Below are 13,977 nucleotides of genomic sequence, written 5' to 3' on the forward strand. Positions count from 1 at the left end.
GGCTGTTGATGATGCATATCGGTCAATCGGACTGAACTCGATCGCATATTGGACTGAACTTGTATGATACAGTTCAGTCCTTAATTGAACAAAGTTCTGTCCAGTTGACAGACTGCATCAGTTATGACCTGGCTTTTTTTTTAATACTACTTGTAAAGCAGCTAATTGTCTGTGCTTAAGACGCTGTAAAACCGTCCTGCTTTTGAGTTTTGAACCTCTTTGAACCTTCAACAACGACTCACTGTCCCTGAAGATAAAAAGAGCACAGCTGGGTTTAAGGCTCTGCTGTGATTTACCATCTGAAAGCGAATCCGTGTTGTTTGTCTGACAGGAATTTTATCAAGCATGCTTTAGTTTCCTGTCATCAGTTATGTTTCATTTTAGCATCTTAATCTTTGCATCTCTGTTACACAGCTATCTTTTTGCTGAACTGTAGACACAGTTTAATTGGCATAAAAGGAGTGAGACATCATGTAATTAGCTTCAACTACTGATGCTGAAATGCAGATATTTTTATTTATTTATTTTAATACAGTTTACTGGTTTCAAATAAAGCTCTTAGTCACATAGTTTAAGACTTTCATTTCAAAAAGATGGGACACCCCATGAAAACCTGTCTTTTTCAACATATGGACAGTGGATCTTCGTTTTAACAACACGGATGGAGGTAATATAAATAATACTAAAAACTAATAAAGAAATGTCTAGATACTAGAAATACTAGAAATGTCATTTTTAAAATTTACTTAATAGAAAGCAATATTTGGTGAGGAAAAATGTACTTTTGTTTACTACTTAATGCATAAAATTATAATCATGTGCGCCACGTCGTGCAAAAGATTAGAACATCGTTAGAGAGGATTGTGGAGAAGCAACTGTGAATGTAAAGCTCAGACATTTAGTTTGGTATGCTCTTGATTGTTGAAGTGAGTGAAATCACCATGGTGAGATCAAAAGAGCTCCCTGAGGCCTTCAGAAAGAAGGTTGTAGATGCATATGAATGTGGGAAGGGATTTAAAAAATCTCAAATATTCAAAATCAGCCATTCCACTGTCTGGAAAATAATTTACAAGTGGAGAACACTTAAAACAACTGCCAACATGTCAAAGTCAGGCCGTCTTAGCAAGTTCAGCCCAAGAGCAGACCGCAAGATGTCATCTCGGGACCTACAGGTAACTCTTGCCATAGTTGATGTCAAAGTAAATGCGTCTACCATAAGAACGAGACTGAGCTAGTGTGCAAGGTGTCAAAAAAGAAAAAAAAAAAGAAAAAACATGGCAAGGGCAACAGCGCAAGACTAAAGTTTGCCAGAGAACACCTAGACAAAGACCAGGATTTCAGGAACAATATGCTTTGGACAGATGAATCCAAAGCTGAACTGTGTAGGCCTAGTAGCAGAAGACGTGTGGTGCAAATCAAATACTGCATTTGAGCACAAGATCCTCTTACCAACTGTGAAGCATGGGGGTGGAAATGTCATGGTTTGGGGCTGCTTTGCTGCAGCAGGGCCTGGCCAAGTATCATAGAATCCAGTATGAATTCTTCATTGTATCAGAGGGTACTTGAGGAAAATGTAAGACCATCTGTCTGAAAATTGAAGCTGAAGCAGATGTGGGCTATGCAACATGACAATGACCCAAAACATTCCAGTAAATCCACCAAGGAATGGCTCAAATGAAAGATGGCCAAGTCAAAGCCTGGATCTGAATCACATAGAATAGAAATAGAATAGAATAGAATAGAATAGAATAGAATAGAATAGAATAGAATAGAATAGAATAGAATAGAATAGAATAGAATATCAAATCTCCCATGTATATGTATATGTATATATGTATATATGTATATGTGTATATATATATGTATATGTATATATATATGTATATGTATATGTATATGTATATGTATATGTATATATATATGTATATGTATATATATATGTATATGTATATATATATATGTATATGTATGTATATGTATATATATATACACATATATATATATATGTGGAAGAGAAGAGGGTGAAATTCGAGGCCCAAGTTCGAGTATCAGAGCTCATATAGTAACCACTAGGCCACAGCTCTTATGTTAGCAGTGTTTTACTGTTGGTTTGTTGCAATTTTGTGTTCTACAGTATTTATTTACAAGAGTATGTTTACTAAAGTTCCCGAAGGGATCAGTAAAATCAAGGTCGTAAGAACATGGATCCAAAACGTGGCTTTAAATAGTAACGGATATACTCAAATAGATTAAAAAAAACCTTTCAGAAATCACTCTTGAAGTCAGTTTAGTTGTTTGGTCATTAGTTTAATGATTAAGCCTTTGTTATGACTTCTGTGATGTGATTTACATTTGGCAGATGCTTTAATCCAAAGCAACTTGCCTAATATTCATGTATTCCCTGGGAATCGAACCCATGACCCTGGTGTAGCTAGCACCATGTTCTATTTGACTTATTTTATGTGGATTTTCTCGGTCTCGTTCCTCACAGGTTACAGATTGCTCAAGAGGAGCACCGTTCAGTGGAGGTAGAGAAGGTGAACCTGGAGCAGAAGCTGAGGGATGAGATCAACGCTGCCAAACAGGAGGCGCAGAGGCTAAAGGAGCTCCGGGAGGGAACTGTGAACGAGCTGAGCCGACAGAAATACGCAGAGGAGGAGCTGGAGCAGGTAGAAATCCTCTAATAAATATGCAAGCTGTTCAAGTGTGGTTAGATGTCACTGGTGTTAGTTGTCTAGATCTCACAATGTGCTGCCATATTTTGATTCAAATTGGGTGGGCATTCTTCATGAAATAATGGAAAGGAAGTGGGTGGAAATGGTTGCAAGATGATCTCAAACTTTATCAGTACAAGCAAATTGTTGTTGATGCATTTGAGTATTTTCCCAGAGCAGTGTCCAGAGCTTGACTGAGTAATTACCGCAGTGCTGTTGCATAAGGGCAGTTTAACACTTTAGATTTGTAAGGAGAAGAACCTTTGCAGAACCTGATCAGAGGATTGTAACAAGCTCCAATATGTCAATGACAGCAAAGTGATTCCTTTTGTGACCATATTTGTTTTCAGTTTGTTTATATAATGTGTACAAAATCCACAAGTGGCACCTCTGGACTAAAATAGACCTGAATTGGATGGATTGTTTTTGTTTTTTGCATAGGCAACCCATGTTGGCCTATTAAAACCCAGGTGCTAAGTGGGTATTCTGGGTCAGAGGGCAGCACAAATCTCTGTGGGTTTGAAGCTCATTAGCGCTGTTCCATAAGAAAATGGGGCCTTTCGGCTCTCCGACCTCTCAGCCCACTTCCCAAGGCCTTTGTTGGATGAGATCTGTTTATTTACCACTGTAATGCAGTTGATTAATTGTGTTTATCTTAGTTAGGTTATGGTGTTAAGCTTATTTGTGGCTAAATAATTTGCATCTTGTTTGCGTCGTAACAAAATGTTTCAGGCAGTGTAATTTATGCTGTTTATTCTCATTAGCTTGCCAAATGATTCATTCATGAGTCATGTAAATTAGCTAATTGTGATAATCACACATGCAAATTTGAGGTTGAAAGGTTAAATACTATCTTGCAATTTCAGTCTCCAAGCATTTGGGCATTTGGGTTGTTATTTTGTAGCATTTACAGATTTTGTAGGGTTCTGTGTGAAAAAAAAATGTTAACTGAAATAATATAAAATATATATAAAAATGTATTTTACTTCAGCTATAGTTGCCAAAGTAAACATTTTTCATTTTTGTACTGAAGTACTATGACTACAACTAAAACTGAAATACATAAATACTATATATGTATATTAAAAACTAATACAAATTTTATATATAATTTAATATAATATAATATATATATATATATATAAATTAAAACTGTTAATATATCAATGATCCTAAAATAGCATTGCCATGTGGCCAGTATTATATGGCAAGGTCCCATTTTGTAATTGTATCTGTATTTTCATTTAAAAAAAAAAAAGCACATTCTTTAATTAAAAATCCCATCCTTATAAGGTTTGCTTTAAAGCTGCTTTTTTGCTTTCTGAACTGCCTCTGGCTCCACCTGCAGGTGCGCATGGCCCTGAAGAAGGCTGAGAAGGAGCTGGAGTCTCGCAGCAGCTGGTCTCCTCCTGGAGCCCTGCAGAAATGGCTGCAGCTCACTCATGAGGTGGAGGTGCAGTACTACAACATCAAGAAACAGAACGCAGAGAGACAGCTGCAGGTGGCCAAAGAGGGGGTGAGCAGCATCTGTCGCAGTCATTCTTTTAGCTTAGATGGAACGGTGGTAAAAAAAAAACATGACAGTACCAATTTGTTGTTGTAGTACAACCCTAGAAAGTGGTAACAAAGACTGTAAAATAGTCATTGATTTCAGAGGATAGTGGAATGCAACTAATAGATAAAGTATATATTTTAATGTAAAAAAAAAAAGGTTTGACTAGGATGCTAGATATTTGAGAGATCAGTAGGTGGATTTAAAATGGAATATTATGTTATATATAATATAATTTATTATAGAGTATAAATAATAATGGTAATAATATTATTATAGTTTTCTTTAATAATGTGACATGGTTTCTTAGGCAGAAAAGATTAAGAAGAAGAGAAATACTTTATTCGGGACGTTCCATGTGGCACACAGTTCTTCATTGGATGATGTCGATCACAAAATACTTGCAGCTAAGTAAGTCAGGCAAACTTTTCTCTTGGTGAATGCCTAATTTAAAAAAAAGAAATAATCGGAAGAATTGTTTGTCTTTCTCTCCAGGCAAGCTCTGGGTGAGGTAACAGCAGCTCTGAGAGAGAGACTCCATCGCTGGCAGCAGATTGAGATCTTAACAGGCTTCACGCTGGTAAATAACCCAGGCCTGCCCTCTCTGGCTTCCGCCCTCAACCTGGACCCCAGCTTCATGGGCGGCCGCAGCACACCCCAGCACTTCTTGTCCGATGACATGGATGACATGGACGAGGACATAGTGGCACCTGGAACCCTCCAATGTAAGGGCTTGCCGGACAGCGATAGGGATAAGCCACGGTCAGCTAAAGGGCCAGCAAAGACTTGACCTTTTGACCAAATCCAAAAATCGCTAGTTTTGAGCTATTTAGTTTGTCTATGAGCAAGATCTGTCAGAAACTGTTGTATGCACTGTGTGTGTTTGCACAATTCTTATTTACTCTTTCAGTTGGAGTGTTTTTCCCCTCATCTGCAGGTCTGTTTTACACAGAGGGGAGAACTTCAAGATCTTCACTACGCGTTGTTGTAATATGTTTTTGAAATAGCAGCTATGCACTCTATGTACAGATGGGTTTTTTTTTTCTTCCGTTTATTGTATTATATTTGATGGAGAGTTACGGAGTAGGCCAGAAGAAGCATGTGTGAGTTAATATTATTGGTCCAATGGAAGTCTGAGGTTGATTGTTGTAATTGTAATGCTCCATCTGAATTTGTGAAATAAGCTCAAAAAATAGTTGTCTTCCCAGGTGCAAAGCATGAAATAAAACTGGTGTTTATTGGGTGAAGTGTTTTAAATGTAATATTTGCATTGCTGATCACTCTTTTTCGTAGCTATCAAGAACTCAAAGTTCTAAAGACTAGCTGGCTCAAGGATTTACATCCTTTTGAAAATCTTTGCCAAAATAATAATGATTGAATTGTAGACATCTGTTCTGTAGCGCGTATTAACAGTCGCTACCTACCCTTGCCCCTTACCCCCTCCAGATGCAGCGTTGCTAATGGGCCGTCGAGCAAGTGATCTCTGGTCTTTGAATTCGGATTGCCAGTCGTTTTGGAAGTATTCTGGTGGGCTATAAACTACCATGCCCTTTACCCTAACCACTCCTCTCACTTCCTCTTGTTTTCCTGAACCACTCTCTTAAAGCGGTACGCTGTCCCATTACCCTAGATACCGCAAAGGGAAACTGTCCAGAAACTCTCCCAGTCTATACCTCTCAATATTGTTCTTGTCCACAGCTTTGAAATGGCTTACTTTAAAATAGCCGATCTTTTTCTATTATGAAGAAAATTTACATGATACTGTTGTATGATTTATGCAACTTAATTAGTCAATATGATATATTATGTTATTGGATAGTTTTTTTTTGTGTGTGTAATACAGAAACATTTGAATCTTACAGTAACATTAGGCATTTATGGCCTAAAGCAATTTCAACTGAAACAGGAGATGTGATATGAAGAAATGCACGATTGGTTGGTTAGGGTCCAAGCTTGTCCACAACTTCCCTTTTTTCCTTCTTAGCACCCACCTGAGTCACAAAGTTTCTTGCTTTACCTTCTCCAGCCTGCCACCCGTCACCCGTTATTTCAATGTCTGCATGCTCTGAATCATTTCTCTGAGTGACCCTATTGTTATGTGCCCCCACAGCTCCCAGTATGATGTCACTCCGGCAACGCCACATTGACCCGCAGCTGGCCCTGGGTTCGCAGAGGTTGGTAGAGAGTTGTCTTGCACTTTGTGGGCAGGAAGGGGAGGGTAGCTCATACTCGTCCAGATCTAGGACGGCGCTACGCCAGTCGCACAGCCACTCTTACGGGCAGTTCGACTCTCTGGGACTGCCTCCGCTTTCCTCAGCTATGTCTCATCCCTCTATCTACTCCGCCGTCTCATCCCATGGTCCCCACTCCTCTTCCGTCGCCACTGCCCCTCATGCATCCCACTATCACTCTTCATATTTCCAGCCCATGGACACCATCCCAGACCTCCCCTATGATGCCAGCCCAGACCGCCCCCACCGTTGCGGTAGCTATGGGTATCGCTTCATTCTGTTGTGCTTGTGTTGTGCTTCTCACCTGGCATGATCTTGGGACTTTGTCCAAAACACTTAACAGGACTCTTTTACCTCACACTTTGTGGAGAATATCTACTCATGGGGTTTGTTGCTGTAATTGGCTGTACTCACTACAGTTCATGACTCTGCATCTTACAACTTGGCCGTTATTTCCTGTGGCATTCTACATGGTTGCTTAATCTGTTCTTACACAATTTGCCTCTTATTTTAAACTATCCTCACACATGCATGCCCAGGTCTCTTTACTTCCAGTCCTTGAAGGCCGGTGTCCTGCAGACTTTAGTTCCAACCCTAATTAAACACAATGGTCTGTAAATTGCAAGTAAATCTGAACACTGTGATAAGCTTGTGTTTGGTTTGGGTTGGAACTTAAGTATGCAAGACACCGGTCCTTTAGGACTGGAGTTGGTTTAGCTCAGGGGTGCCCAAATCTCTTCCTGGAGATCAACCTTCCGGCAAAGTTCAGCTCCAACCCTGATCTCAAACACCTGAACCAGCTAACTGAGATCTTCAGGAGCACTTGATAATTTACAGACAGGTGTGTTGAGCAGGGCTGGAGTTGAACTCTGCAGATAGGTAGATCTCCAGGAACAGGATTGGGCACTGCTGGTTTAGCTCCAACGTGCCACAACACACCTTCCTGGATCGTTCTAGTAATCCTGAAGACCTTGATTAGCTGGTTGAGGGTTGCTTAAGTGGGGTTGGTGCTAAACTCTGCAGTACAATTGGACACTCTTGTTGTTTTCCAATCCTGTTCTTAGAGGACCACCTTCCTGCAGAGTTTAGCCCCAACCGGCACTAACACATCTCGTTGGTTCAGGTGTGTCAAATTAGAGTTGGAGCTAAACTCTGAACACCCCTGCTCTATGTATAGCTTTCACTTCTTTGTCTGGGTGGTTGAGTCTTGGCATGTTGTGCTTCAGTTTGGACAACTTTTGAGCTTGAAAATGTTGAAGGTTGTACAACTCACTGATGGGTTCAAGTAGCAGTAAATGCAGTGTTACCTCACATATAACCAGCAAGTTGTCTTGGTTATTTAGGACTGGTCTGATATCTCACATTTCTCAATGCTAATCTCATCGTTTCCTTCACAGGGACTTGAATCGCTCCGACTCCGATTCCTCATTGTGTATATCCCAGACCGGCGAACAGCTACGCTTGTCCTACAGTTCCAAAAGCTTCCCTGTAAAGCCCACTTCACTCCTGCATGGCCCCCACTCACGCTCTGAAGAAGGAGCCCACTCTCACACTCATAATGGAGGCAACAGAGTTCATGATGGAGGCGCATCTCCCGACGGAATTTCCGATAGTCCCATATTAATGAAGAAGGTGTATGGCATTGAGAAATCTGCCAGTATGAGTGAGATCCTTGTCTCTCAGGCAGTGATGTCTATGTCAGAATCCTCACGCTCCTTAAGCCCAAACTCCACTGAACCCGACACGCCATCCCCCACTGGAGTGGCTGGAAACCGCATACCCCAGACCTCCTCGAAAAAGAGCCCCCCAGAGGAGGACAGCGGCTCTACAGGTGAAGACACTGACTCTGTTGCCAGTCGCAAGAAACATACCTTCAAGATCTTCAAAAAACAGAAGAAATAAGACAACGGTTTAATTTTTCCCTTACATTTTTTTTCTGTCTGATTGTTGATATAAATGTTTTTGATTTATTTTCCCCCCTTCTGGTGAGAAGTTACGGCACAACCAAACACCTTTCCAAGGTCTTTATAGTAATGTTTGCTTTTTCAGAGGATCACTTAGGAACAAGCATGATTTTGGGGGTGGGTGGGAATGAAAAACCAGTGGAAATGGGGTGGACTATTTTTTTTTTTTTGGGGGGGGGGGGGGGGCTGGGAGGAATGTAACTATTTATTCAGCAGGAGACAGTGCCAGACTTTCAAAGGAATCTTCCCTCTGATGAAATTTTCTTTCCTTGTATAATCCTTATCAGTTTGCATGTCTTCGCCTTTGTTTGATTGAACTTTGAATGCTCCTAGATGTTTGCTTGGTTCTTGTTCTCCTTTGCTTACAACGCAAAATAGCCTGGTTCTTTTGTTTTAATCAGCACACTCTTCTTTGTCTTTCGACTTGAAATGAATTGTCAGCTGAATGTCTAACGGTACTCTTTGGTCAGTGTTTGTCGATGGTCAGAGAAACTGTAAAAGGGCTGAACTAGTGTGAAAACTCCCCTCAAATATTTTGCACTATTTCTAAATGTTAATTTGTCGGTTTTGTAAAGAGAATTCAGAATATGCTGGAATACGCACTTAAAGTTTACACGAATCAAGACACTGAACGCATCTCCAAGGCTTCAGGGATTTCTGGGATGTAGAATAATTAAGTGATTAGAATTTCTGATCTTTATAGATCATTCCAAATCATTTAGCGAATACAAGGTGGCTTATGAATGTGTTTGAGCTTTTACAATTAACCTTGCCCTTGTCTTCTGTTTCTGATGATATATCCAAGATCCCAAGAGAACACAAGGTGAATGCACACCTCACTTGTTCAAAGTATTCAAAGTGCCAAACTAAAGTCACTGTCAAGGAAATTTATACACTTCCCAAAGGTCAGATATCAGTTTTCTTAGTCAGAGCTTAAATAGGCTTGCAATAAGGTGCATATTATCCGAATTGTGGTGGGATGGTGGGAGTTACTACTTCTGACATGTTTGAGAGAGAGCTTGGATATATTTTGTTCCTGTTGATAAAGAATCTTTGTATAGGTCATAAAATTCCTCCGAATCTTTGATTTCGGGTGCTCTTTTATAACATTTTAAAGCAGGCTGGACCACACGCAGTTGCTGTTATAATGGAGGACTTGCCTTCAAGTAGTGAGATGTCGGGGAGACGGATTTTACCACTGTGCATTTTCAGGGGAAGTGGAGAGACCACTCTCTGTTCTTCTTGTGGTTTACATGATGTTCACTAAGATAAACATTATTTTTATCACAGTGAAAATTACAAGCACACTTTCTGAAAAGAGAGGGGTTTAGGAATAAAATTACTTGGTGAGGGATGTCACTATGCATTTTATTAGTTTTTACCCACATGCTTTTAAGGTCCAATGTAACCTGGAGGCAAACCAAAGCAGTGCTGCACAAAACATCACCTGTTTCTTCTTCGGCGTTTCTTTTGTGAAAGATGGTACAAGACCACATTCAAATGTATATCAATCAATCAGTCTTTAACAGGTATAAAACCATGCAGATGCATCTGTCTCCTCTGTGCCTCTTTTGCACGAAGAAGCTCTTTTGTCAGTGAGTATGTCAGTGCGCTCGCGTCAGTCCGGTCCAGTAAACTGCACTTCACTGTTTTGATGCATGTTCTCAACACCAGTTCTCAAACACGGAGAGGGAAGAGACGGGAGCTGTTTTAGACTTTGTTCCCATTTAGATATTCCTGTTCACTTCTCTGATTGAGCTATTTATGCCTATACTGTACAGAGAGAGGCGGAGAAACAGTAAAAATGATACTTTTGCATCTTCTGTAATGTTCAAAACTGTAGTCTTCAAATTTTATGGCACTCCTGCATGTAAGCAATAAAAAGGTTTTAAAATGAGTGAGATCTCCATTATTCCATTCATTGTATTCTATCTCTGTCGAAGCTTTGAATCATTTTCTTAATCCAGACTTGTCTAAAAATTTACATGTAAAATTAACTGTTGTCACGTGAAAATATGTACTTTATGCTTTTGTATAAACAGATGGACAAGAGCGGAAAGCACTTCATTTCCCAGAATGCTATTATCTGATAAATTATTTTTTTTTATTTATTTTTTTAAAGCAAATACACATGGTCACCATAAGTAAGACATGTTCCTGGATCAACATTTTATTGATCCTGGAACAACATTCTTGTCCAAAAATGTATTCTTAACAGGTTAGTTCACCCAAAAATGAAAATTCTGTCATTAATTACTCACCCTCATGCCGTTCCACAACCGTAAGACCTTACACAAATTAAGATATTCTTGTTGAAATCCGTTGGCTCCGTGAGGCCTGAGTAGGGAGCAATGACATTTCCTCTCTCAAGATCTGTAACGGTACTAAAAACATATTTAAATCAGTTCATGTGAGCACAGTGGTTCAATATTAATATTATAAAGCGACGAGAATATTTTTGGTGCGCCAAAAAAATAACGACATATAGTGATGGCCGATTTTAAAACATTGCTTCAGGAAGCTTTGGAGCGTTATGAATCAACGTATCGAATCATGATTCAGATCGCATGTCAAACCACCAAACTGCTGAAATCACGTGACTTTGGCGCTCCAAACAGCTGATTCAATACACTGATTTATTGTGCTCCGATGCTTCCTGAAGCAGTGTTTTGAAATCGGCCAACACTATAGAAGTCGTTATTTTGTTTTTTTTTGGCGCTCCAAAAATATTCTCGTCGCTTTATAATATTAATATTGAACCACTGTACTCGCATGAACTGATTTAAATATGTTTTTAGTACCTTTACGGATCTTGAGAGAGGAAATGTCATTGCTGGCTATGGAGGCCTCATGGAGCCATCGGATTTCAGCAAAAATATCTTAATTTGTGTTCCAAAGAGTAACGAAGGTCTTACGGGTGTGGAACGACATGAGGGTGAGTAATGACAGAATTTTCATTTTTCAACCCTTTAACCCTATTCCTACCCCTAAACATAATCCTACCCATAACTTATCCCTAAAATCAGAGGGGAAAGATAGGTGCTTCTACATCCGTGTTATTCACCTAACCCTGGTTGTAAGCCTAAACTTGACATAAAGGGTAACTTGTCCCTTAAATCTGATTGGGTGATTGGAATGTTGTTCCAGGATCAACAAGATGTTGATCCAGGAACAAGTTTTACTTGGTGAAATCACATATACCTGTATACATCTCACTCAGAACAGAAATATCAAAAATATAACAGAAAAAAAAATACTATAAAAAAACGATGCCACACTTTTTTTTTTTTTATACACAGCACAGTCAATTGTACATTATAAAAATGCATACATATACATCTTGCACAGACTTTAACCTAGCTGGAAGTAGAAATATAATTTATACAAAAAAAAAAAAAAAACGTTGCTAGAAAAATAGGTTTATTAGAAAATGGGCTTTTTAAAATTCTTGTCATTATAAAAGCCAAATAAAACCTTCTTAAACAACAAATAAAAACTGTCTACGTGGACACAATCTTAACCCTTGTGCGACCTTATGGACATTTTAGTCCATTTCAGTTTTGTTTTTTGTTATAAGTGTGCCTTTGTTAATGCCAACTACATGAATTTTGGCTCAGGTGTTTATTTTTATTGGAATTTTAATATTTTACCCTCATTTCCTTCAAAAAAATAAATTTTACCCTCCGTACAAAAAATACTCTCACTCAGGACCTTAAGGACAAAAATGTCCACATTGAAACCCATTAAAACTGCAATTTTTTAACCCAGAGCCATTTGACTATAAAATGATATTTGCAAATAGGCATTCATTCTATCGGCAAGGCTTCAAATTTTACATTTTTACCATTTTTTTTTTTAATAGATTGTGCCATATTTTCAAATTTGGCATATAAAAGAAATACTCACTTTATTTGTGTTTCTGCTTATGCATATTATAGCCTATTATAGAGTCAATTGGAAAAATAATGCAGCTATAATTGTGTATGTTGGTAAGGATGTCAGAGTGTAGTTTGCATGTGTTTACTGAAAATTTAATGTATGTAATTAGTTTGAAAGAAATTATATTGTACTGGCAATCAAAAATCCCACTCCATGTATGAGTCACACCCTTGGCAGGGTCATAGGGCCATTTGAAAACTATGAAAAAGGTCAAAGAAGGTTAATGAGCTTTGAGGTTTTTCTTTTTCACCCAAACACGCATCTTAACCCTTGATTGCACTTTTTCACTTGTTATTGTTTTTGTACGGAGATAAAAGTTACGCTTGAATTTGAAGTAGAAGTTCAGAAGACCCTAAACACATTGTTTTAGTTTCACCACAAGAAAATGTTGATTGTTTAGTCTGGTAGATTTCATACAAAGTTTGAGTTCACACAGGTGTTCTCACAGCCAAACCTATAAATATGTGGTGCTTGAGGGGTTGATCATTTCATTGTTTGAAGAGACGTTACTCAGCAGAGGAAGCTCTGAAACTAGTGCTGCCCACTGACACTGAGCACACAGGTGCATTAGAAGCTGAGGATGTAAAGAAACCGATTTGTGAAGCGTTAAAATTCTGAAAATGAATGTTTGGTAATTATGAATAGAAGAGATGCTGATAAAAAAAATAAGGTCAGTGAAAGTGGAAAAAAAAATATGAATATATAATATTTCTATGACAGTTTTTTGCCATGGACATTTTTGTCCATTATGGACCTAAATGTTAGTTTTTAAAAAAAAAAATCTGACCCTACATAAAAATAAAAATGCCTCAAAATTAATGTTCTTCTTCATTGACACCCAAGAATCTAATAATCAAAGAAGAAAAAATCTGCTTAGCATTTAGTTTATGAAAATAAACTAGTATTTTTTAATTTTTTCATAAAAAAAACAACACCCATGGCATTATGTAAACAAACCAGCATTAAAATAAATGAATGTTCGGTATGGATAGAACAGATGCTGGTTAAAAAATTGACATCAGTGAAAGTGGAAAAAAAATATGAATAAATCATATTTTTATGACAGTTTTTGGACCATAGACTGTAAGTGATAATGTGAAAATGTCCATGTGTAACTTTTTTTTCCTTTTTTTTTTTTTTTTTGATGCACAAGGGTTAAAAAAAGGTGGAAGACGGACTCTATCACTCCAATTTTTCCGAATTGTAAACAATTCAGTAAATTCCACTTCCTGTTATTCTAATTCAACTTCTTGTAGGGTGTGGACAATTTATTTAATATAACTACGGAGCTAATTCTGAAATTCGCAACATTCATGAGCATGTCTGCATAGGACACAGTCAAATCATCACATTCACACATACAGAAAAGCACTTGTACATCCCAATGCGAATTACAGGCAGGCCAGGATCAGATACAGCACTTTTCATGAGAAGAATTATTCATGAATCATGAGTAAGCAAGATTTGCACTAGAGGGTGGAAATGACCGTTCTGTTTGCTTAAACTTACACCTGCAGCTCAAACAGGATGTTATCCCGGGCCTGTTTGTGTTCTGTGGTACCTGCTTCGGCATTTGA

General features: G+C 38.4%; 1 protein-coding gene across 5 annotated transcripts in view; it reads left to right on the forward strand.

Moving 5' to 3' along the window:
• Window positions 1-8,610, forward strand: part of stim1a (stromal interaction molecule 1a) — a 50,715-nt gene extending 42,105 nt beyond the window's left edge. Inside the window, exons 8-14 of one of the 5 annotated variants that reach the window (XM_067366133.1) lie at window positions 2,492-2,669; window positions 4,063-4,230; window positions 4,577-4,677; window positions 4,762-4,991; window positions 5,713-5,793; window positions 6,377-6,761; window positions 7,895-8,610. In XM_067366133.1, the coding sequence (XP_067222234.1) occupies window positions 2,492-2,669; window positions 4,063-4,230; window positions 4,577-4,677; window positions 4,762-4,991; window positions 5,713-5,793; window positions 6,377-6,761; window positions 7,895-8,399 (1,648 nt within the window). In that variant the 3' untranslated portion in view covers window positions 8,400-8,610. The remainder of the gene's footprint in view (window positions 1-2,491; window positions 2,670-4,062; window positions 4,231-4,576; window positions 4,678-4,761; window positions 4,992-5,712; window positions 5,794-6,376; window positions 6,762-7,894) is intronic. The other 4 variants (XM_067366135.1, XM_067366138.1, XM_067366134.1 and 1 more) reach the window with 4 other exon arrangements.
• The last annotated feature ends 5,367 nt before the right edge of the window (window positions 8,611-13,977 follow it).

The sequence above is a fragment of the Chanodichthys erythropterus genome, chromosome 17, assembly GCF_024489055.1.
Source record: "Chanodichthys erythropterus isolate Z2021 chromosome 17, ASM2448905v1, whole genome shotgun sequence".
Classification (NCBI taxonomy): domain Eukaryota; kingdom Metazoa; phylum Chordata; class Actinopteri; order Cypriniformes; family Xenocyprididae; genus Chanodichthys; species Chanodichthys erythropterus.